We start from the raw sequence: 24,938 nt of genomic DNA on the forward strand, positions 1-24,938 counted from the left end.
CTGATAAAAAGAATTTGCCATTCTCAGAGGATAAAAATATTACCATTTGTTATTTCGGCTACTGGCATTATACCTAGCTCTCTTATTCAAAATTTAGGCGTATTAGATCTATCAAAGAATTTATATATAAACATGCAAAAATCATATTAAATACATGTAGGATTATCAAAGATTTTTCAATATTAATATTGAGGGATCAGTAGGATTTATAGGCCCTGTTAGGGGTTCTGCCGAGCCGAACCCTCTGATATGAAAATATCTGGAGTCGGTGAATTATTTTCCCATTTGATCTCTGGTGAGTTGACGTGTTGTTGATCTTGTATTGTTTTGTATTTATTGTGCTTATATAATGCACTTGCATAATGTAGATTGACTAGATGATCATTTGTAGAAAAGTGTGAGGAAGGGTTTAGTTTTTCCTGTGGGGAAGATTTAACCCGGACATAAAGTATTCACCTACCTCGGCTTCTGCTGGATTTGACAATGGGCGCCAACATTTCAATCGTGGCACTTGGCTCAGGGCCGGCTCTGCGTGTACATTTATATTGTAAAATTCTTTCAACGATTCATTGTTTAATTTAGAAATGACATAAAATTCATCTATTTTTCTAAGAGAAATTATTTATTTATTTTACCAACGAACTACCACGGTCATTGACGAATATTGAAAAAATAGAACATTACCAAGCTTAGTACGGAAAGCCACAGCAGAAATTTTCAGAAACCCTTGAGTTCCGACCGAAAGTACGTGGAATAGCGCGAAAATTTCCTTGATTAGCTTTACTCCAATGTCGGTATAAAAACTATGTTGTTTTTGAAGTGAAACTTCTTTACGCGTTATGCAATTTCGAGGACCGGAGTAAAACCAACTCATGACCGTCATGAAAAACCGTTCTCATTTCGCTATAGGAGCCTAGCCAATATAATATACCTACTTTAGGTCACTCTCCAAACTCAGCTACGCGGTCTAGAGGCAGAGAGATCCCCGCTTTAACTAAAAAAAAATTCTTTTTGTAATTTTTTTAATAATATATTTTTTTAAAGTGATAAAATGCTCTCGTGCTGCGACTTTTAGATATTTTGACTATATGATATTTTGGTCGAATACGTAATAACCGCGGTCTAGAGGCAGAGCGTTCGACACTCGTTATGCAGGACCCGGGTTCGAATCCCATATTTTTATAACTTTTAATTTTTTTTATCAACGATTTGTAATAATGTATTAAAAAATTAGATAAATTTGTTAATCTAAATTTAATTTACTTTACGGTACCTATATGATATTTTGGTCGAAATATAGCTTACAAATCGAGCCGGTAGAGACGCTCGGTATTTTGATTAATTATTTTTATTTATCAGCGATTTTTAATAATGTACTAAAAAATTACATAAATTTGTTAATTTACCTTTACTTTAATTTACGGTACCTATATGATATTTTGGTCGAAATACAGCCTAAAAATCGAGCCGGTAGAGTCGCACGGTATTTTGATTAATTATTTTTATTTTGAATAATTAAATTTACTAATCAAGGCCGATAACGCCGCGTCGCGCGAAATATCTCTCCTCGCGGTCTAGAGGCAGAGCGTTCGACACTCGTTATGCAGGACCCGGGTTCGAATCCCATATTTTTATAACTTTTAATTTTTTTTATCATATGCTACTTATAAATATGTCAATAGACAGAAAAAAAGAGAGAATGAAATGAAAAGAGAGAGAGAAGAATAATAAAAGTTTCACTTCCGTCGTGCGTAGGCTTGCCACACACTGTATTGTTTTGTTTACCAGATAATCATATTACTCGTATATTACATACATGTATAATTTAAAAGTATATATTTATTTATTATTTGAGAGACGTCAAACAATATAATATGAATATACAATAATAATTAATAATTCATTAATAATTCACCAAAGTTTGGTAATTAAACATAACTTGATTGACCGCCGTAATATAATACCATATTATGAATACGAACCAAATTCATTTTTAGAAAACGAATTTTATAAAATATATTATGATAAAACTATACTAACAGACCGAACGATTAGACATAATAGACGCGATATAGTTTTACATGACAAAATTAAAATAATAACTTAATATATCTTTGATATCGCTATTCCAAATTCCTGTAATATTAAAAAATCTGTTAATGAAAAAATACGAAAATACCCAGACTAAGGAAATGAGATAAAAAGAATTCGGCATTCTCATAAAAATATTACCATTCGTTATTTCGGCTACTGGCATTATACCTATCTCTCTCATTAAAAATTTAGACGTATTAGATCTATCAAAAAATTTAAATATAAAAATACAAAAATCAGTCATTTTAAATACATGTAGGATAACGAAGATTTAAAAAAAATTATGTTGAGGGATCAGTAGGATTTATTAGGAGTTCTACCGAGCCGAAACCTCTGATATGAAAATGTCTGGAGTCGGTGAATTATTTTCCCATTTGATCTCTGCTGAGTTGACGTGTTGTTCTTGTATTGTTTGTATTTATTTTGCTTATATAATGCACTTGCATAGTGTTGATTGACTAGATGATCATTTGTGGAAAAGTGTGTGGAAGGGTTTAGTTTTTCCTATGGGGAAGTTTTAACCCGGACATAAAATCGGAAAAGATAATTAGAAATATTTCATTTTAATATTTATTTTTTTACCCCAGAGTGTACGCAGGGGTAGTGCAATATAATACATTCCGTAATTCTATTGTACGTTTACGATTTATAAACAATAACTGTTTTAATAATAGTTGTTACCGTGAGATTAAGTGGCAACAAATAAAAGTAAGGAAGGGTTTATTATCTAGAAATAAAAAAGAATTTTAATAATATTAAAATGTATTACCACAAAAAAAGACAAAATAAAGAAGAAATTAATTAGCATCCACTATATAATCTGTCTGGCAAAGGGCTTGCATAGGTAAAATGAAGGTGTGATATCAGTTCGTTCTTGATGCGAAGTAGTAGATTCCGGTTCCCCAGTTTATAATTTATCCAAAAAATAATGTTGTAGTCCATTGCAAAACAGCCTCGCGCTGCTGGTCCCCAAAAGGGTCCCTCTTAACCAGGATCGGCAGATGCCATCCGATTCCATCAATCCAATGGTCAATGCTCCATATGCAAAGCTGAGCTCACTAAAATTAACGAATGTGTTCGTCGAACCTTAGCCAAGAGAAATGCCCGCTGCTATGGGCTGGTGATCAAAGATCATCCAATGCAAATCACAGATCCTTGCTCCCTCAGGTTTGGCAACTCTCCAAGTCAGAATTCCAGGACTGTCAATTTGACCAATAGCAAAATGACAATGTGTAGGTACTTAAAGATCCCACACACAAAGACCATAGATGCGATGTAAGTAAAGTGATGCACACACACCTTGTTACAAATTTTATATGTAACATAGTACAACAAAAACAATTATTAATTATTGCATACTGTACGCATTAATTATTGGCAGTTCTTAAATGCCTCAATCATTATTCCTGGCAGATGGTATTACTCTTTTTGGAATACGACATACTTGTCCATATGTACATTCAGTTAATTATAGCTAGTCCATAAAGCTATGGAAAATTAATGTGTTCAATCATTTCAGTGGCGTAATAACAAGCCCAGAAACCGGTGACCACTTTTTACTATCAATGCTTTTTTCACAAACCACTGGACAAAATTCAAGGAATATTTCGACAAGCAATAAATGGTTTCGTTGCTTGTGTGGCACGTAGCACCGTTTTGTTGAAAGTGAACGTTGTCCAGATCAATACCATCCAATTCCGGCCATAAAAAATCATTAATCATCTCTCGATAGCGATCCATTCACCGTAACTGTTGCTCCAGCCTCATTTTCGAAAAAGTAAGGTCATATGACTCCGCCGGACCATAAACCGCACCAAACAGTCACACGTTGAGGATAGAGAAGCTTTTCAACAATAACTCTTGGGTTTTCCGAGCCCCAGATGCGACAATTTTGCTTGTTGACGAAGCCACCGAGGTGGAAATGGGCCTCATCACTCAAGATGATTTGCATTTGATTTACTCAAGTGAATTTAAATAATTTCAATGCGTTGTTGAAGCGTGTATTGTTCCATTTTTATTAATGGCGTAGTTTCTACTTGTCAAATGTCAAAAAATGACAGCTTCAAAAGTAACATCTACTGAAATAGCGGGCTATTCAAAATAACACCTCTTATTGGAAAACCCTGAATAAAATATTTTTGATTTTACATAAAAATAGCATATTTAGTTTAAATTCGAGATTATTTTAAAGAAAGATAAACATTAACGGGTTATGAATAACCTTACAATAATTTTAAAATCTCTTACTATCACCACAATAGGCGGAAAATGTTACTTGTGTCGTAAATGGAGGACATAGCCAGTCCAGGAATTGAATTCAGCGAGTGGGACCCAGACGCGATGCCAACTCGGCCACAAATTTATTAAAAAATATTTTTATTAAGTATATTGCCCATTGCTTCTTTAAAATTATATCAAACCTATATATTAATTAGTACCTACCTAGATTAAATTATTAAAAAGTAATTGTTTTTATTGATAAAAATAATATTTATTTTGTCATCTTTCTTTAAATTCTGCGAAAGTTATTTACTTTTATCGTGTTATAAATAAATATTAAATCATTTTGATCGCTGATTTTTTCTGCAAGGCGTTTTTTTGTTATTTTAGTACTTTTATGTAAAATTGCTGTAGTCTTATATCAAATCACTATGTTTTATTATGTAATGTTTAAAAATATTACATATTTGTGTTTTATGTTATTGGCGTAAATGCATAAACTCAAAAAAAAACAGATAAGAAAAAAGAAATAAGTTTGTCTCTTTAGTAATATCTACAAAGTATTTACCAAACTAAAGACTCTAATCTTGCCCAATTGCCAGGGCGGCAGGTTGCAGCGCCACTGATCCCGTTCAAAATGGTTAATGAGAGGTAAGTACAATATGTGCTCATATCTGTCTAATTCTGTTGCTGAAATGCAAGTTTTTCACCACATTTTCCGCACACCTGTTTTAAATCCGTTTCCTCGCACAGAACGATATAATTAATTTTTAGAAGAAAATTTCTTCTGAGAGCTTATCACTTTGTGATGTCATTATTTATTATATTAAAACGCAAATAACATTGTTTACATCACTTTAATAAATAAATTAATGTGATGGAAACAAAGTCAACAAAGTTTTAATATAATATATAATTAATCGTTACAAAGTAAACAAAATACTTTTATTTCTTTAGGACGCTTTGTTATGTAAAGTTTCGGTCAGGCGAAAGAAAAGGAACCGATGAAGGTGGGTAATGCTAGAAAGCATCCCATAGTAGGATAGAATTGCATTGAAATGTATAAAAGAGTGAGAGGACAGGTTGTTTCTGAGAATTTGAACACTTCTATAAATTTCAAAGTGACTTTTCAAGTTCTGTGAATTTATTTTCCAAGTTCTGTTATTATTTCAGTTCTGTCAAGCAGCTAGCCTATAATGATGTTATACTAACAGAACTTGAATGGGACTTTCACAGAACCCTAAAATGAAGAGGGCATCTGTCCTGATGTGCAACACGGCAATATACCCCAAAAATAAATAACTTTAATTCTTTTGGCCGTGAAAATTTCACATTTGATCTCCTTTTAAGGTATTTCCTGTCGAATCACGCTATAACAATTTCCTATTATTAACACATTCATTATTCATAATATAAAATGACAACGGGGGAAGTCCAGCAATTTGATTACCGCGGTATTGTTATAGTTTTAAAACATTCCTACATAATCTAAACATGACCGGTATGAAATATTCAATAAATATATTAATAAGGTCATGTCAATAGTCACAGTCAGGGTAACCGAATAGTGTTTACCTGTTTATTTGGAAGAATCAAACAGGTTTTATTACATATGTAGGAGTTGAAGTAGAGTTAAGCCTGAAAAGGTTCGCAGGCTAATATAGTTTAATGAAAAATAAAACTTCTAAGAAGGTAAAGGGAAGAGAAGAAGGAAGAGGCAGATAGGATGGGGATAGGCAGGGCTAGCCCTAAGCCAAACGGCGACTGGCGCTAGTAAAATTTTGAAGCACATTTTTAAAACCAGTAGGCGCCTAGGTAACTGATCACTGTAATAAAAAATATTAGAGTGACTTGTATTTGCATTTCTTGTGAAAAATAATCTCAAGAGCGATGTGTTAGGTGTGACAATTCGGCGCCCGGAGCGTACTGCTCCAATTGCGCCCGTTTAGGGCCGGCCTAAATAAACAGATAAATTTCTGAATGGGGGTATCCTATTGTAAAACTTTATAGAGTGTCGGGGAAATTAATCTCCATGTCTCGTGAACTGAAGTGAGGGTAAGTACCTGTGGGATGGTTTTTCTACCCGATGAGTGGGCTGCCTATAGCAAATTATAAGGCTGAAACACTATTTTTATCGTATTTTTTATTTATTTTTTGCATTTATTTTAAAAATCAAGGTTTTTGTTTTTTTGTGATATTATACTATATTTTTTGTATATCTGGTTGCTTTGTAATTGTTTATTTGAGTCCACTCATCAAGGGGGGAATGTAATGGAGACTGGGAATGGATAGGTGGGATTGTGTGGGATTGGGACTTGAATGCCCGAGACATGCTATGCTCGGGTTTGAGTGCATAGGAAGTTTCGCATAGAACGATTTGGCTAATTCTACAATATGGGTTTTAAATGGGGGGATTTTCGTGCCTTAATTAATTATACTATTTCGGACAAACCAAGGGCTTTTGGTGTATCTTCTTTCTAAGTGTGGCATTCTGGAATGATGCGAGACCATTTGTGTGTCCCCGTGCCCCATATGGGTGAGGCGTAAGTCATGATGGGGCGTATCTGTGTTTTGTAGATGTTTGTTTTGAATGGATGTTTTAGCGTTTGAGTGAAGTAGGGGGTATAGAGCGTTGGATATTTTTTTAGCATTGTTCAGAGTGATTTTTACGTGTTTTGTCCATGTGAGTCGTTTGTCAAGTGTCACTCCAAAATATTTGGCCGATTTTTGCCACGGTATAGACTGGCCGTACATCGTTATTTCCTCTCACGGGGCCCGGCCGCTTTTTCTACGAGAGAAAAAGACGGCTACGTCTATCTATCTATCGTACCCATCTTGAAGTAATTCGATGTTTCTTTATAGTCGGTAAGTAATCATCCTGAGTGAACAGTATTTAACCATAACTGTGGTATCATCTGCGTACAGAGCTTTAAACTGTAGATTTATATAAATATCAAAGCCACGCCGACACTATTCTTTACATAAATAGATTTTAATTTTATTATACAAGGTGCGTTTTATGTACCATGTCGATGTTTTTTTAATAAATTTTAAATGAAATACATTTTTATAAATTATATTTAATTGATTGATTATATATTATGATCTTTAATATGAAATATGACGCCGGTCCAGTAGCCGTCTCTGGCCGTGGCGCAAAGGCGATTTCCGCACACTTCTGGCGTTATTTCAGCAATTTCGTTTCAAATGTTGTCCTTAAGCATCGATGTTGTTTTTGGTTTATTGTTGTACCTACACCTTTTACTTCAAATACCCTCATAGGAAGAAAAATCGGGATGGGTCAAATTTTAAAATTATTCACTACACGCAAATTTAACTAATTTCAACACGTTGTTGGGACGTTAGATGTTAGATAATACATTGTTATCGACCACTCTCTACGACTGTTAAATGCATAAATAAACCAGTTAAATGCCAACTGACAAAAATGTCATCCAAACCAAAATGGCGGTCAAACAAAATCATCCTGGAGCGTAAAACGCACTCTGTATTTACGAAACAAACGGTTATTTATAAGTTACTAATCATATTAAAAATGAGCACAATAATAAATTAATGAAGTTTCATTAATTATCCAGATATATAATTAATTACACATACATCACGAAGTAAAAAAAAAAATAAACAATACCTTTCATGTTATAAAAACAGTAAAAATTATAATTAAATTTTCGCATCAGCTGTGACAGATTCAGGTAGTTTTTCTTTGTTTTCAAGGTGCAGTTTTAAATATCTGCATCTCGTAGAATGTTTTACAGATACTTTACAATAATAATTCATAATAATGCGGAATACATAAACTGGATAAATAATTCGATCTGGTGTGGCGTCAGGGCAATGAAATGCAATCAGATATTATGACAGCTCACAATTTCGTATAAAACTAATGTATCAGTGATTTATCTTCGTTTATATGAGCAATGTTATTAAATTGCTGATTTTTTTTTACATTCCTCCAAAGGAAAATAATTTCCCTCGGGGCCTATGTCATCTATGCCGATGTGGATGTTGTAGGAGGGAGGAAACACAAAGGCCGGCAAAGCATTCTACAGCCGAGCTGTTGAATTCAACAACGAGTCGTAAAAGCGACCCGTTCTCATGTGAAAAATAACAGTGTACATATGTTGGGAGCGTGTTAGGTTTATTTAACGATTATGCACCGGTGCTGAAGGGATACATGACGCAAGAGTGAGTCAAGTTTTTTTTTCAGGTATTTAGGGGCTCCAGACCAGAGGTGGCTGCCAAATTCAACACAGCAGTATTGAAGTGAGAGGCTTACTTGTCTCTGGCTTAGATGGAGCCTCCGTGCCTGAGCTGGTCACTTACTTACACCAAGCTTATCAATGGAAGGCATTTTGGGAGGATTGCTTCCGTTAAAGGAGACTAGATTATCATTTCGTTCCCTTTTAGACGTAATCAGACATGATTGAACCGATACTACGGGGATATGACAAATGTTGTAATTATTGAGATGTTTTCAATACGATCAATATAGGCTTGATAAATTAAAATAATTACAAGTACCACATAGCAAATACCCTCAATTGTAATTTCAAAACACATTCCTTGTTGGATTAATGATAAATAAGATTCTCTACTTTATTGAAGGATCAAGAATCCAAGTTTCTTTTTCACCTTTCGGGTTCAGATTTTAAATCGGACAGCAGACAGAATATTCGACCGGTATTATTACTATTCATTCATTAAGTTGCTATGCTGGCTTGGTTATTTTAGTACTCGCCACAATAATGTTTTGTTGTCAGGGACGCATTAAGACTTGTATATGACCCAAACAAAGATGTAGTGCCCACATAAAACAACTTTATTCTATTTAATAAGTGAAATTAAGGTTGTTGGACAGTTTTGGTGTATTTTTTTTGCTCGCTGTGCTATAGTTATTCCTTTGTAATAAGAGTAATGTTTTATTTCTACAGCGCAATTTTGTCATATTTCAACTTAAATGTGCAAGTTGCTGTGGACGTAATATCATAGTTGTGACAAACTGTTTTGACTGTCCTAAAACGGGAATCCTTCGTAGTTGGACAGTCAAAAGCTTGAAATGTAATCAATATTATAAAAATTAAATAAATAAATAAACGAAATGTAACATTTAATGCAAGATTGAAAATGGTTGAATGATAACTCAACCCAATGACAATTCAACACACCTTTAAAAATGATATAAAGTCACTAAAAGCGATGAAAAAAACTAACCCATAAACCTGACCTACCTAAATAAGTTTTAATTTATCTTAACTTCATTTCACTTTTTAAGTGTTAGGTGTGTTAAGTTATCCAGTTACCATGGCAAATACAATGTTTTCTTTTTAAATAGGTCTATTATAATGTTATTTTAATATTGAACAGTGCCATATTTTGTTTAATGAAACTAAATAGGTAACAAATAACCTGGCAATATTGAAAAAAAACTCCTGTCTTACAGTAATTATAAGCGGAGACTGTGTCTTGTGCAACGGTGGATTTATTATGAGAGTCCCTCCTTCGTGAAACCTGGTTCAGTTGCAACAGTTGCAGTTTTCTACAACATTATCTATGCTAAAACCGATAATGCAAACATTAATAATAATAATAATAATAATAATAATAATAATTTGTAGAGCGCCGTTTTTGTGAAAAATCACATTAAGGGCGCTGTACAATTTATTTCCTAGGATCTACATTTGTTATTTAGAAATGATACCAAAACATACTTACCTGGCAAGTCACTTCCAACAAACACACTTATATTAAAAAGTTTATGCTTATAAAAGATAGAACTGCACGCAGAGGACACTATATCAAAAAACACTGATCGTCGCATGATCTTAAGTCTGCTATAGTTTTTTTATTTTAATTTAAATGTATTTTAACTGTCTTTCTATGCTGTATGTATTTTAACTGTCATTCTATGCGTCTTCGATTCCATGAAGCCCTAAAGCATGTGCTTATCTTGTTGAAGAGTTCAGTGAAGTCTAGCCCTGCCTTCTGTACATGTGCGTAAATCGATGGGTCTATTTCTTAATATTGCACAATTCAAAGTTGAAGAGTGCACGAATACGGGTATGTAATATCTAAAAATACTGCCAGCGTTGATTCTACCAGCGCAACACTTGCCTAATTTTGTTTGAATCTGTAACCAATAACGATGACGTGTCGGTGGCAAAATGGTAAGCACATTGACTCTGAGCTCAGAGGTCGCGGGTTCATAACTCGGTAAGAGCAAGTAATAAAATACAATGTTATACCGGGGTTGCTATGTAGGGTTCATCCATAAATATGCGTACGTAGTATAGTTATACATAGGGCTGCCACCTTTCAAAAACAGTAGACCCGGAGATTTTAGAAATATAGTTTTTTTTATTAAAATATAACTTTTTTAGTAGGAATTATTTAATCAAGGAAAAATGTCATGGTAAATTACCATTGGTAATGTTTTTTTAAACATAATGAGCTAGCTAGTGCTCAGCTGACTTGGACCAGCTTGACACTTAAAACTATATTTTTTATTCTGAAGGGATTGTTTAAGCATCTTTTCTTGCTCAGGTTTCTTCAAAAACTTCAAAAATTCTTATTTTAATTAATCTTCACAATTAACTCTGCCTTCACCATGTCCACTGACAAGCATTTTCGCTCGTCTGTCCACAAATTTCCCATTAAAGAAAAGACGCGTTCAACAAAAACATTGCTTATAGGGATTGAAATTTTTTTTCCAATTATTTTTGGCAGTTCGGTGAAGGTTGGGGTGACTTTGAATAACTGAACCCATCCTAAATCAACAGGCAATGTTGAATCAATGGATTGTACGAACTGAGGAAATACTTGGTTTAATTTTCGTGTCTCGTCATAAAGTGATTCGATAGCTTCCACAGTATCTTCGTAACTTCCTGCACTTGTTAGATCGAATTTGGAAAAGATTTTGAATACAGAATCCTTAAAATCATAATATTTCTGTATGTATTCAAAAGTTCTCCTGTAAACCTCATTGGCTACTTTTTTTAATTGATTCTGATCAGAAGGCCTCAAAAACTTTATGTTTCTCATTATTTTGGCACCGTAAAATTCATCATGCATTCACTCAGTCAGACAGTCACGCGCTCCGCGCCGTGATGGTCGTCTGTCGCTTCTCTGCCACCGCCCGGTCTGCAGAGAATGACATGCACCATGCAAACCCGTAGACTCCGGGTCAAACCCGGAGAGGTGGCAGCCCTAGTTATACCTCGTTCCTTAGTAAAATGTATGCCAGTATTGTATTGGTAAGAGACCGGCATTTAGACTAGACAATGGCTTATGTTTATATGAGATTTCGAAAAACCACCCCCATCTATTTTCCCCACCCCTTAAAGTGGAATAAATCCAGGTCAACGCCGGAAACTTCAGCTAGTAATAATAATTAAATGTTAATGACAAATAAATGTTAATTAACAAAGATAGTGCAAATTTGGTAGACGTAACACAACATAAAATATGCTATTACTCACCACTTAAATATCATTGATATTATAACGTTTCATCAATTATTTTCCACCTTTACATCCGCACGTCTCATGGCATCCGATCGCAAGAAATGACCTTTGCTTCCTGCCGGACACAAATCACAAATCCTTATCAATAACAATTTCGCAATAATTACACACTCCCAATTCGGACAGCACATTTTTTCAGGGACTTCCCGCAACTGGTTCAATGTACCGACCTAAATTCCTTATCAAATCACGGGGATGCGGTGACTCGTGACGAACTTGTGACGGGAGTGACGGGAGTCCTGAAGGATTCACGAGTATGTGACGTCACCTGCAGTGGGCGTCCGCGATCGGGTCTGACAAGACTACATTAGTACAAGATGCCGTCCCAGACCGACATACGACCAGTTCACAGCGAAAGAGCAAACAGAACACACCAGTGCCGCTCGACGCGAAACCTTGTTTACAGACATAAAAAATACGCTTTACGATCCCAAGTAGCAACGCGGGAACTGAATTAAATTATTAAAAACGTGAAATTTATTATATACAACTCTTTAATTACAGCAGTGATCTAACCACCCAAGTGTGTTTACGCTATTACTGTGCAAGTTGTAAAACAATTATTTGATTAGTTCAACAGTTTTGTTTGATTGTTGAAGTTGTTCGGTCGGTGAAGTGATTTGAAGATATGGGTAACTCCATGAGTTGTTGCGGGAAGTGCAAAGGGTGCAGTTTCTTCAGGAAAGTTTGGAAACCTGAAGAACCAAATCCTGATTCAGTGCTCCCCAAACCTGCCAATCCGCCTGAAGAAGGTAAAAAGCCCAGCCTAGGTATGTTTTTAATTAAATTTGTGTGGTTTCATTCAATTTCATAATACAACTGAGAGATTCCAACATTCACAATATTTTGTTCAATTCGTGTGTTTTCAATTTTAATTCATAAGTAGTTCAAATGAGCGATGTTTTTCAACATTCCACTACCTTTTGTCCAACCAATTGTTTCAATTCACAATTATTCATAGTTCAAATATTAGTTGTGTGTTATCTATTTTCAATTCATAAGTAATTCAAATGGGAGATATTTTTCAACATTCCACAACATTTTCTCCAATTTTTAATACATAGTTAAAATATTAAATGTTTTCTAACATTCCACAATGTTTTGTTCAATTTGTTTGTTTTCAATTTTCAATACGTAGTTCTAATCTGCTATGTTTTCAGACATTCTATAACATTTTGTCCAATTTGTGTGGTTTCGATTCTTAATTCACGGATAAATTATATATGTTTTCCAACATTCCACAACGTTTATTCACATGAAGATGTAATGCTGCACAACACATTGATTATGCATAACCAACAAAGCGTCGTAGGAGCAATAGGAAATGTATTTCTTAAGTAAACATCAGTCAGAAATAATTATTTCTTGAATTCAAAATTTTTACCCACGTTTAAGCAGGATACTGCATTATATTTCTTGCATTAAAATCATTTTGTTATGTTTTCATTGTGTCAAACGAAATAATCGATCCTTAACTTCTATTTCAATGCGTAATTGTAATTAATAATGTTAGGTTAGATCCATATCTTCTGTAGAGCAATACAAATATAACTAGTATACACAATGTTACGCGGCTGGCGCTAACAAAAAATCTGTTCAAAGAAGCGAAGCTAGTTATCCACAATGGAGTTCTGGTACCTACCTTCATGCATGGCAGTGAGGTATGAAACTGGCAGATGATGGATGAAAGTAGGCTGAATGCTGTAGAAATAAGATATCTTAGGCGTATGTGTGGTAAAACCATGTACGATCATGTGAGAAATGTGGTGATCCGAAAAGAATGCAAGGCTGATGTAAGCGCATTGAATAAGATTAAGATAGGTACGCTCAGATAGTAAGATCGGGTTGTTTGGCGGTCTGTCCTCTCTGCCTACCTGTTAGTTACTAAGTTTGAAAACAAATTATAATATTGGTCTTAGTTTTAAAATAATAAGATCAATGAAATTTTTGATTCTGAAATCTCCAGAAACAACCGTGACATAACATTTGATTGGTGCTAAGGTTATCGGAGTACGCACCTTTGAATGGCAATTTGAATGAGCGGAGCCAGTCGTTGGCCACCTTTTATTTTTTTAATGTGTTTAATGCAGTTTAATTTAGTTGAAACATATTTTACAAAAAAATATTTTAACTTACATATTATGTATTATTATACTTATTGGCTTCTGTAAAATGTACCATTAGATTGTGGATTCTCAATGATACAAGTCACTAACCATAACAATAAAATAGAAATTTAAATGGTGAGGTTTTGGAGAATTTTGCACAACTTTTTCCATCTAGAATTCCTAGGTCAAGGTAAATATTTTCATATAGAAACGTCATTCCATCATGAGCTAAGGAGCGTTTGAAAATTCGTTTAATAGGTATAACAAATACAAGACACCGTTTTGTTTGTTGTATAATTTAATAAGTATAATTAAACTAACTGCCTATAAACTAACTAATTGCTTCAACTTATTTTTTGTAATATTTATGGTATATTGTATAGACGTCTTGCACTGTAGAGTCATTTGTTTTTTGTGATAAAAAGCCAAGCTGGGCGTGAAATTAAAAAATAAATAAATAATATAAGTGTTCAAAAATAAGATGAAACAGGGTAGTAATTTGTTTTATGAAACAGATATAGCGCGGTTCTAATTTTTTCTTCAAGGAAAAAAGTATACTAAAGGCGTATAACAGCTGGCAAAATTTCCTCTTTGCATCTTCGAACATCGCGTGCAATTAAAATCCACGTTCAAGATTCGCGAAACTAGTTAAAAGATAAAATCTAAATAAGCCAAAGGTTGTCGACCCGGTGAGTAGCGTGGGTCAGCAGAATATTCACGGTAAATTATAAATTATAGTACCTGGTATATTGTAGGTTACTGAGTAATATGTGTAGTAGAAATAGTGTATAGAGTGGTACCTGCTTGATGATAGTCATTCTACTTCTCACTCTCCTTGAGATGGCAGTTGTATCAATGTTTGTTTACCAACAGCTGTGTTTTTATAAAACTATCAAAAAATTAACATTTTGTTCTTTTTCGAATATTTCGAATTAGCAAAATGAACTAAATCTATGATAGACGACAGACGATGCAACGGATCCATTTAATGTTCCTACGTCTGCAAATAATTATCTGGAAAATTCGCCCGTTTAAAGGCTGCACAGACTAAGTAGATAATAAGAATTGCTCAATAACAATTGATGTTTACCGTTAAGGCATGGTGCCCAAACTAAAAATCAGTTTATTTTAACGGTTTATAAAGTTTTTTCTTGCGTATCTTTATCGTTGTATTTATTATCTTATGATCTGTAAAATACCCAATCGGGCGTAATAAAGGGTTGCTGGAATACAAAATGCTTTACAACCAGGGTCGGCCTTATGCGGGCGCAATTGGAGCGGTCCGCTCCGGGTTCCGAATTGCCAAGCCTCCAAGATGCTGATAATACCTTACCTAACACATCTCCCTTGAGATTATTTTTCATAAAAACGGCGTACACGAAAACACAAACCATCCAAATATTGTTTTGACAAGGGGCGCCAAAATGTAAGTTGCGCCAAACGTCGTTTGTTTCAGAGCCGGCCCTGTTTACAATAATTGTTCATGTTTAAAAAAATAATAAAAAACTTACTTACATTGTGCGGTAACTACTTGCATGGTGCTTACTTAATACCTACTCCTTTCCTTTGTACACATTTGTATGATAATGTATCTACATGTAAAAGCCTTAGAGGCATGAATGAATAAATAAATAAATTATTACTTGATTATAGTTTTCAAATTAGCTTTAACTTTGTGAATATCCATTATAAATAAATGAAACAATGTAACTTTGTTTGAACCACTATTTTTTTTTTAAGATCGACTAGTTTCGGAACAACCGTTCATTCATCAGGGCAAAATATATACCTGATATAAATAATGAATATATATAATTGTTCAGACAAAGTGACATTGTTTCAATAGGCCCGCGTATTAAGAAAGTCTAAGTTTTTCCACCCGGCTTTGCACGAGTTTCAAGTGCACTTTTTACAATTTTTTTTTTATTGAACTGAAGAAACACAGCAATGCGTCATCTCTTTTTTCATGTTAAAATTAATATGTCAAAGCTCCATAGCTCATTATGATAGAAACGACGTAGCGTAAAGAACTTAATAGTTGGGTTGTCCTCAAAATTCCATACAGTAAAGCTGGAGAAAGTTGAGAGGTATTGCTGCATCAGCACAAAGATTTCCTGCTTTACAGATAAAATTTCAACTAGACATATTTATCTTTGGGTCGCTAGCTAAAATTTTGGTAATACAAAAAACGTCAGATTAAATACATGCTTTGGCTGACTGCAAAAATTAGTTTTTCAAACGAATGACTAGTTGATTCCAGAGCATTCAAAATACGTTAAGAATTTCTATAGAAAATTAATTTCTTTAAATTGACTTTATCAATAATATGAATATTAATTCTTACAAATAATTCAATGCACTTTGCACAGTGAATCATCAGTTACATTTTATTGGTTCTCAATTGATAATGACTTCGGTTTATTTAAAAAACGTATGTGGGTAGAGCAGTAGAGTGTTAGTAATATCCATTCGATGACAAATGAGAATCTTTTGAACGATAACTACGAGGTTGAAAATTGCAGATCAACTGCACCTGATAATATCGTAACAGACTAGAATACAATCGTGTATGAGTCACTACTAAATTTATAAGAAGACGCCATACGTATCCACGGTCGCGATCTTTTTTTATTATTTTTAAATGTCAATAAATACACGAAACCGGTTGTGGTTTTTAGACACTCGATGTAATCTTTAATTACTTGATCTGCACTTTATAGGCTAGCATTACACTTGTAAGTTTTTTCGTAAATTTACGACTTCTAGCCAATGGGCGCATTGGATTTTCAAAATGCAAGATGCCTATTGGCTAGAAGTCGTAAATTTACGAAAAAACTTACAAGTGTAATGCTAGCCATAGAGTAGGTACTTTTACCCGGCCATTTTTCGAAATATTTTTACTTATTCAAAAACTAAAAATATGGAAACAATATGATATCTTGTCTATTTTTATGACAGGTAAATGATTATCACAAAGCTCACAATAGAGACCTAGTTGTTACTATCTTGCTGAATCCGAGTTTCAATGTTCAAAAAGAAGAAGAAGATGGTTTGAAAGGGATATATGTAAATAAGAATCTTAGAGGGAGCGCGCTAATATTAAAAAAATAACTACGAAATTTGTGAAAATATTTAATAAACAGTAACTGGTTTAAAATAGGGCAAAAATAAAATAATATTAAAAAAAAATTATTGTGTTTTTAATAATTTTCGGAGAACTTTTTTCTATCTGTTTTTAAGGAACTCAAAATCTAAAAGTGTTCGAGAGAAATCTCTAAATAGTATAAAACAAAGTCGCTATCCGCGTTTGTCTGTTTGTGCGCTTAGTTCTTCTAAGCCATGGAACGGATTTTGATAAGGTTTTAAATATAATTTAGAGAATTTCTTCCGGAAGGTTTTATACATATTTAATATGCATATTATATTTATAGAAAGTAGCGAAAATTCGATGTTTTTGTAATCAAGTCGTAAAACACGTTAGCAATTATGTTACAAATTTGTAGAAATTCCGAATGCATGGGCATAAGATAACTTATAAATTTCAGATAGAATTTCATGACTCGCACGACATTATTTCTTTTTGTCGAGGCTAAACCAACTTATTTTCTGCTGTATAGTTTTATCAAGATGTCGTGGCACAAAGAATATGAAAATAATGTGTAGTTCCAGTCATTCATACCGAGCTCCGCATAGGCAATAAAATATAGTTTTATTATTGAAGCGTGTTGTTTATAGAGTTTCATTTTACAGTAATGCTATTGTAGAAACGATTAAGGTAGGTACTATGTAGCGTGCATTGTTTGTTCCCACATGGTATTATCTACCTATTTGATAAATTATATAATTATTTTTATTAGATTAGGTACTAGTTCTACTAACCGGCTTCGCCCGAGTTTTAAAACTTTTTGAGGGAATCTCTAAATAGTATAAGATAAAGTCTGTTTGTGCACTTAGTTCTTCTAAACTAGGCAACGGATTTTGATAAGGTTTTTACTATCATTTGGCGAATTTCTTCCGGAAGGTTTATATATGAAATTCATGCATGTTATTTCTAGAAAGTAGAGAAAAATCGATGTTTATCCTAGAATTCACAACCTCAAACTTTACTCCAAATCGGCTAGACTATACTAATCGGTACACGTCAGCTAGTTTACAATAACCTCGAGCAATGCCGGGTACACCTCAGCTAGTTTACAATAACCTCGAGCAATGCCGAGTACACGTCAGCTAGTTTACAATAACCTCGAGCAATGCCGAGTACACGTCAGCTAGTTTACAATAACCTCGAGCAATGCCGGGTACACGTCAGCTAGTTTACAATAACCTCGAGCAATGCCGGGTACACGTCAGCTAGTTTACAATAACCTCGAGCAATGCCGGGTACACGTCAGCTAGTTTACAATAACCTCGAGCAATGCCGGGTACACGTCAGCTAGTTTACAATAACCTCGAGCAATGCCGGGTACACGTCAGCTAGTTTACAATAACCTCGAGCAATGCCGGGTACACGTCAGCTAGTTTACAATAACCTCGAGCAATGCCGGGTACACGTCAGCTAGTTTACAATAACCTCGAGCAATGCCGGGTACACGTCAGCTAGTTTACAATAACCTCGAGCAATGCCGGGTACACGTCAGCTAGTTTACAATAACCTCGAGCAATGCCGGGTACACGTCAGCTAGTTTACAATAACCTCGAGCAATGCCGGGTACACGTCAGCTAGTTTACAATAACCTCGAGCAATGCCGGGTACACGTCAGCTAGTTTACAATAACCTCGAGCAATGCCGGGTACACGTCAGCTAGTTTACAGTAAAAAAATTGGAACTTACAAAATAATGCCTTATCTTAAATGTAGACAGTTTAATAAATCCATAGCCCATGATGTATTTTAGAATTTGTAGCTATAAAAAGTTGATTATCTGTAAAATGTATATATATAATGAAATAGTTGAACGAATTTCATCACGCCACAGCTCACCGTTTATAGTGTTTCAGACTTCTCGACAAACAAATATTTATTTTAATGCCCTTGAAGTTATTTAGCTAAAAAAAAAAATAGCGGAATTCAGTTAGTTAAGATAGCATTTTATTATATGGTTAGGTACGTTATTTGTATTTTTATTTTCTCGTGTAGTCGCTTCGATCAACCGTGAAAATTGTGTGAGGAAGAAAATTATACATTGACTTTTAAATCTTTATTGCGCTTGCGAAAATATTCATTCATGTTGGAAATTATGTCAGCAGGCTCCCACTACCGCAATCTCTTAGGTATTTAATTTGGCATTTCGTCAAGAGTCAATAGCGTTATCTGCCTACATTCATTGTATAAGGATTAACTTAATGATTCAGCCTTTTACCAAACGGCCTTGACTCTGGTAGGCACTGTTGAACCAAAGCGAACCAAACGAAATCTTTGATTTTGGTTGCTAGAACCTTGAAATACATACAACGCTATCATTGTGTTTTATTATAACAATACAACATAACTTCCATAATAACCTATCATAAATGTGTATTATGTAGGTATCTGCCTATCTAATACCAGGTACCTATTTTTACTTTTTAAGTGTCCAGTATCTTTACTACGAAGCAGAGCATTTGATCGTTTGTGTGTTTGTAATGGAGCATCTCCTGCGACAAAATGTTTTGAAAGGATCTGACAAAAAGGTTTTGAAAACATCCGACAAAATGTTTTGAAAACATCCGACAAAAAGGTTTCGAAAACATCCGACAAAATGTTTTGAAAACATCCGACAAAAAGAAAATATAAAAAATTCTCGACAACGATCACTGTGAAATTAGCATTACCTTGAAATTATAATATAGCTCGCAACGTCATTTCCAATTTGATTTATGATGTATTGAAATGTATCCACATTTAGCGCTGAACGTGGACTCGTTGACCTAAAATTCAAAATGTTTGTTGTTTCTTTCTAGATCTTTATAGATTTTATGATTCATTGTAGTTGATAATGTAAAAATTTAAGATAAGAAGATATTATAATAATTAATAATACGTGTATTGTTTTTTTTGCATATTTCTCAGTTGTGCAATTAAAAATAAATATTTAAAAGGATGTTGAAAATCAGGCGAAGCCGGGCTGTAAACATAAACAAGGAACAGCTCAAAAGATATCCGAACCTTAACGTCTAAACTCGTTTTCGGTCTATCTTTATCATGTATATGTATATCTATAGAATATGTGTATGAAGGATAGTGTCTATGGCGGGCGGGCGAGCGACGTGGATTTGATTTTTATATAAATCTACAGTTTTATTCCGAGTTTGATATTGCATAGTTGTACATTTGACCTCCAATACAAGAGGTAGGTCGCGGTCTACATCTGATTTAGAAAAACTGTGGAGATAATGATGAACAACACAAGAAAAGTGACATGGGCGTGTTTCGTTATCCAAAAGTCAGACCATTATTTTCTTAAAGTTTCAATACAAAACTGTGTTTCACATTCATTATGAAATTAAAGTTGGGTGGCGATATATGTACGATGTCATGCAAGTGTAAAAGAGACCCTGAGGCCTGCCCTGAGAGACCCCGGTCCAAACGGCGCCTGGCGCGAATAAAATTTTGGCGCCCCTTGCAAAAACCAGTGGAAGATAGGTGATCACTGTAATCAATAATATTCGATTGATTTGTATTTTTATGTAGAGTCGTTGTTATTGAAAAAAAATCTCAAGAGATTTGTGTTAGGACTGTTAGGTGTTACCAACGCCTTGGCGCCTAGACAATTCGGCGCCCGGAGCGGACTGCTGCAATTGCGCCCACATAGGGTCCCGCCTGTGTGGGCGCAATTGGAGCGTGCTAAACAGGCTAGAACCAAAAGTTACTATGTCAGTGGTGACTTTGGTTTGCATTAAAATCTGCACGGAAGGCATAATTTCTAGTGTGCATTATCTATTCAACGGAATTATGTATTCGTGCTTTAAATACATGGTACCTTAACTGTAGGTCAAGATTGCGTAACTCCTTTCGTTCGTGGCGTTCCCACTTCCCACCCAAGCCACAATACATGATGTACTTGAAAAAAAATAATTTATTGAGCTCGACGAATTGTTCTCAGTTTATTCGTTGATTTTGATCACACACAGATGAATTTTATGACAATTCTTGAATATAGCGATGACGCTGCTATTTTCATGAAATGCCATCTTCTCTCGTTTATGTGAAGGCTTAGAGAAACAGACAGGATGTTAGAACGACGCTCTCTACTTTTGCACGATTTATTTATTTGCGTGTTGTACATCAGATAAAAAATAATAACCCGCAGGCTGTATTTCATCTTTAGGGATGCTGTGTGGAGTGAAGATCACTTCATCGTGAAAATCGCCATGTATACCGGTCGATTACTCTCACCCTCCTTCGCATCCTTAGGACACTTGTTCCGTCTTTGAAAAAAATCATCAATCAAAAATCATCAATCTCTATTTTAACATCATGCATATACAACTGAAATCAGTATATTTGACAAGTCGTTTTATTAGTACTTAATAGATTGCAATTTAAATGTTTGAAAAACCAAGTATTAAAACTACAGTAAAAAAATGACTGTGACAGACCACGCTATCAGAGATGTGCAAAATGGGTACCCAAAACCATTTGAAATGCAAAATGGAAATGGGTCAAAATTTTTCCATTTGAAAATGCAAAATGCAAAATGGTTTTTAGAAAAGCATTTAAAATGCAAAATACCTATTTTCAAAATGCATTGAAAATGCAAAATGGTTTCTCAGGTCAAACAATTAAAATAATTATAGAATTTTTAAACAATTTTGTCATTTAATAATGGACATCAATGTAGAACAAACATATTACATGATGGTAAATCCAAAAACACCACGACTACAGATTATGAAACCACAAAAAATTTGCGCGGGACTAATGTTGCCAACGTAAAAACATAGAAACTGCTATCTAACATTTAATATTACAGCGTCATGGCCCCATGTTCAGTATTTTTTGTAATGGTTATCACTCAATTGCCAGGGCTCCTACCAAGGAGCAACTTGACAAATGTAAATTATCTCTCATAGCGAGGTTGAGGACCGACTGATATTTGGGGCTTATGAATAAAAGATGAGTGGAGATAGTAGGAAGTATGTTGCAAAAAAGCATTTAAAATGGAAAATGCATTGAGAAAAGCATTTAAAATGCAAAATGCAAAATGGTTTTTAGAAAAGCATTTAAAATACAAAATGGAAAATACCCATTTTGCATTTTGCATTTCCATTTGAAATGGATTTATTTGAAATAAAGCACATCTCTGCACGCTATATTCCCATTGGTAGTGTATGCTGAAATATTCCAAGCCATGATGCGTTTAGCATAAGGTGTCTCTGCCCCAGGGCTGACAGATTACGCTATGCACATTATGGCTTGGCCACTTTCAGCATGTCGCTCGACATACAATCCGAACGGGACGATGTGCTAAAAATAGGCCAAGCCACGAGAATATAGCGCTCTCGTTGCGTGGTCTGTGGGCTTCGTTCCTTTCCTATAATTCGAGGCTAAGCTCGCGTTTCGGTTCGCAAATGTATATGCAGCATAAGATATCTCGATCATCACGTTCGGCATTTGCATATTTTGGGATCTGTTACACAATATTAAATTACGGGTGTCAAATGATCCACCGATATTGTTATCATCACGAAGAAGTGCCTATTAGGGCCAGGAGTAGTTCAAAGTGCACGTATCAGACAGTGGAGTGAATTCATCAATGATCACTTCCTTATCAATGACTCACTCAAAGTTCAGTAATGTCAATAAATGTGGTGGTTAGTTAAATATTGCGTGATAATTAACTTTTATTGCGATTTTATTCATATCATTGTTTACTACATCCTTTAGTTACCTAAATTATTTATAGAAGTATTTCTGTGAACAGATCCGTTGAAGACTAAGTCCAAAAAAGTGCGATTCTAATTTTCTCTCATTTAATAAATCAAAACTGAAGTTTCTTCTGAAATCAGTAGATTTGAAAAAAAATACCTACTTAAATACTTAATTATAAACCATAAAATCACATGGAAATCAACCTAATTCCCGACATCCGATCGAGCTGTCATGCGATGTTGTCAAAGACAATGCATTCTATCAACTTTGACATTGAATGACATTACAGCTGTTAATATACGAAATAAATGTCTGTTCACCCAATTGGGATGTAATCAAGCACACACATACGCTCATACACACGCATTTCCCAGAAATTGGATGACATTATAAAAAATTACAGCAGTAGGTATTTACTGCTGTAAATAAAGATTTGGCTTCAGTGATAACGCGGTTCACTCATTTTAGTCAGTCCCTGGAAAGGAACGTTCAAAACTCTCAATGACCTTTAAATAATATATCAATAAAATGGATAATCTATCAATAAAAATAGTTGATTTTTCAACTTTTTTCAGTTAGGTACCTAGCTGCCCTTGAAAAAATTCGAATACCTAAACCCAAATCCAAATAAACCCGACGATTTCATATTTGAAATTAGAATTTTTATTGAACCTTAATCATAGTTAGTCACCTAGTCAAAGATAGTCACCTAGTCAAAGATAGTCACCTAGTCAAAGATAGTCACCTAGTCAAAGATAGCCATCTAGTCAAAGCAAGGCTTGCTTGAAAAAAGTGGATGCAGCAGATTTTTGAAAACGGTAACGGAACACTCAAACACATTCATAGACAGAGGAAATACCAAACTGTGGAGTTAAAAGTTAAAACAGGACTTCGCTAGTTTCAGACAATTTTGACAGTTTGATATCCATCTACTATTTACGGCTTACGTATTTTATGGATGAATCAATCTAGATTAATAATAATAATACTCTTATTAAACAAAAGTAAGAGTAAACAAAATGAATATCCTTAATGCAATGTTATATTTTATGAAGTGATGACGTCATTGAAAAACATCCCCAGAAGAAACAAACACTATAAGAATAGACTAAATCATTTCTCATGCGTCATAGATGCATTCGTGATTCCTGTCCACACATCGCGCTCCCAACCAGTGCAATTCCCAAACAAAAAATATTTCTTTAGCATCCAAAATGGCAAACTAAATTAATGTTCGTGCTTGATACTAATGGTTAGTACACACGCAAAGCTCACATCAACAGATAATATAAAGCACAATAGCGCTCGCCATACAATCCCATACAGACCCGACACACGTAAAAAGATAACGCGCTATAAGTGTGGTTCTGAACTTCGCTAACCGAATTTATTTTACGTAACCGCTCCCGACGCGATATTTGAAAAGTTATGCGTCCCCCTCTCCGCCGCAAAAAGGAGAGGGGGTCATTTTAATTACGGAGCTACCAACTAAGTTCCGTGTTCCCTTAGTAAAGTTGTCACTTTGACAGATGAAATTATGTTCCTCGGCCGCTCTCGAATTCAACTGACCCCCTCTCCTACCATAGGTACAAATATTTGATAGCGTCGTGTGTCGGTAGAAAAGATGATGCGCTGTACATTAACTTTTGATGTGAGCTTTGCGTGTGTACTAACCATTACTCTCGCTTGTTTAGGTCACGCGTCGCAAGCCTCGTGAAGTCAGGACGGAGTTATTAATTCTATTCATCTCAATTCTGTCGCTTTTCAAGCATACTCTAAAATCACTCCAAAAAATTTAATAATTTGAATTCTCAGAATAATTTTAAAAATCCAGGTACATACCAACCTACTCACCAAAAAGTTTATTTTACAAAAATAATCTGTATCATTCCCGAAAAATCTTATATGATATAAATTTATTTTCTAAGTTTTGTTTTAATACATAAATTAGTTCGTACAAGACTTATGACGGGTGTTTCGGAGAATTTCAATTAAACAATTCGACTTATATAGGACTTTCAAAGTCTGTGAAAGTCCTATTCGAGTTCTGTTATTATATCATTATAGGCTAATTGCTTGACAGAACTGAAGTAAAAACAGAACTTGAAAACATTTGAAGAAT

The 24,938-nt window shown here is 34.5% G+C and overlaps 2 protein-coding genes across 3 annotated transcripts in view; one reads left to right on the forward strand and one right to left on the reverse strand.

The window, feature by feature from the left end:
* Window positions 1-12,043, reverse strand: part of LOC149424250 (transmembrane protein 231) — a 41,257-nt gene extending 29,214 nt beyond the window's left edge. The window contains exon 1 of the mRNA XM_089631051.1: window positions 12,029-12,043. The gene's annotated coding sequence lies outside the window, so the exon portion shown is untranslated. The remainder of the gene's footprint in view (window positions 1-12,028) is intronic.
* Window positions 12,044-12,211: 168 nt separating this feature from the next.
* LOC149424252 (annulin-like) overlaps window positions 12,212-24,938 on the forward strand; it is a 33,931-nt gene continuing 21,204 nt past the window's right edge. Inside the window, exon 1 of one of the 2 annotated variants that reach the window (XM_089631234.1) lies at window positions 12,212-12,628. In XM_089631234.1, the coding sequence (XP_089487360.1) occupies window positions 12,487-12,628 (142 nt within the window). In that variant the 5' untranslated portion in view covers window positions 12,212-12,486. The remainder of the gene's footprint in view (window positions 12,629-24,938) is intronic. The other variant, XM_089631235.1, reaches the window with a different exon arrangement.

The sequence above is a fragment of the Hesperophylax consimilis genome, chromosome 4 (genome assembly GCF_061612785.1).
Source record: "Hesperophylax consimilis isolate HC1 chromosome 4, BYU_Hcon_1.0, whole genome shotgun sequence".
Classification (NCBI taxonomy): Eukaryota; Metazoa; Arthropoda; class Insecta; order Trichoptera; family Limnephilidae; genus Hesperophylax; species Hesperophylax consimilis.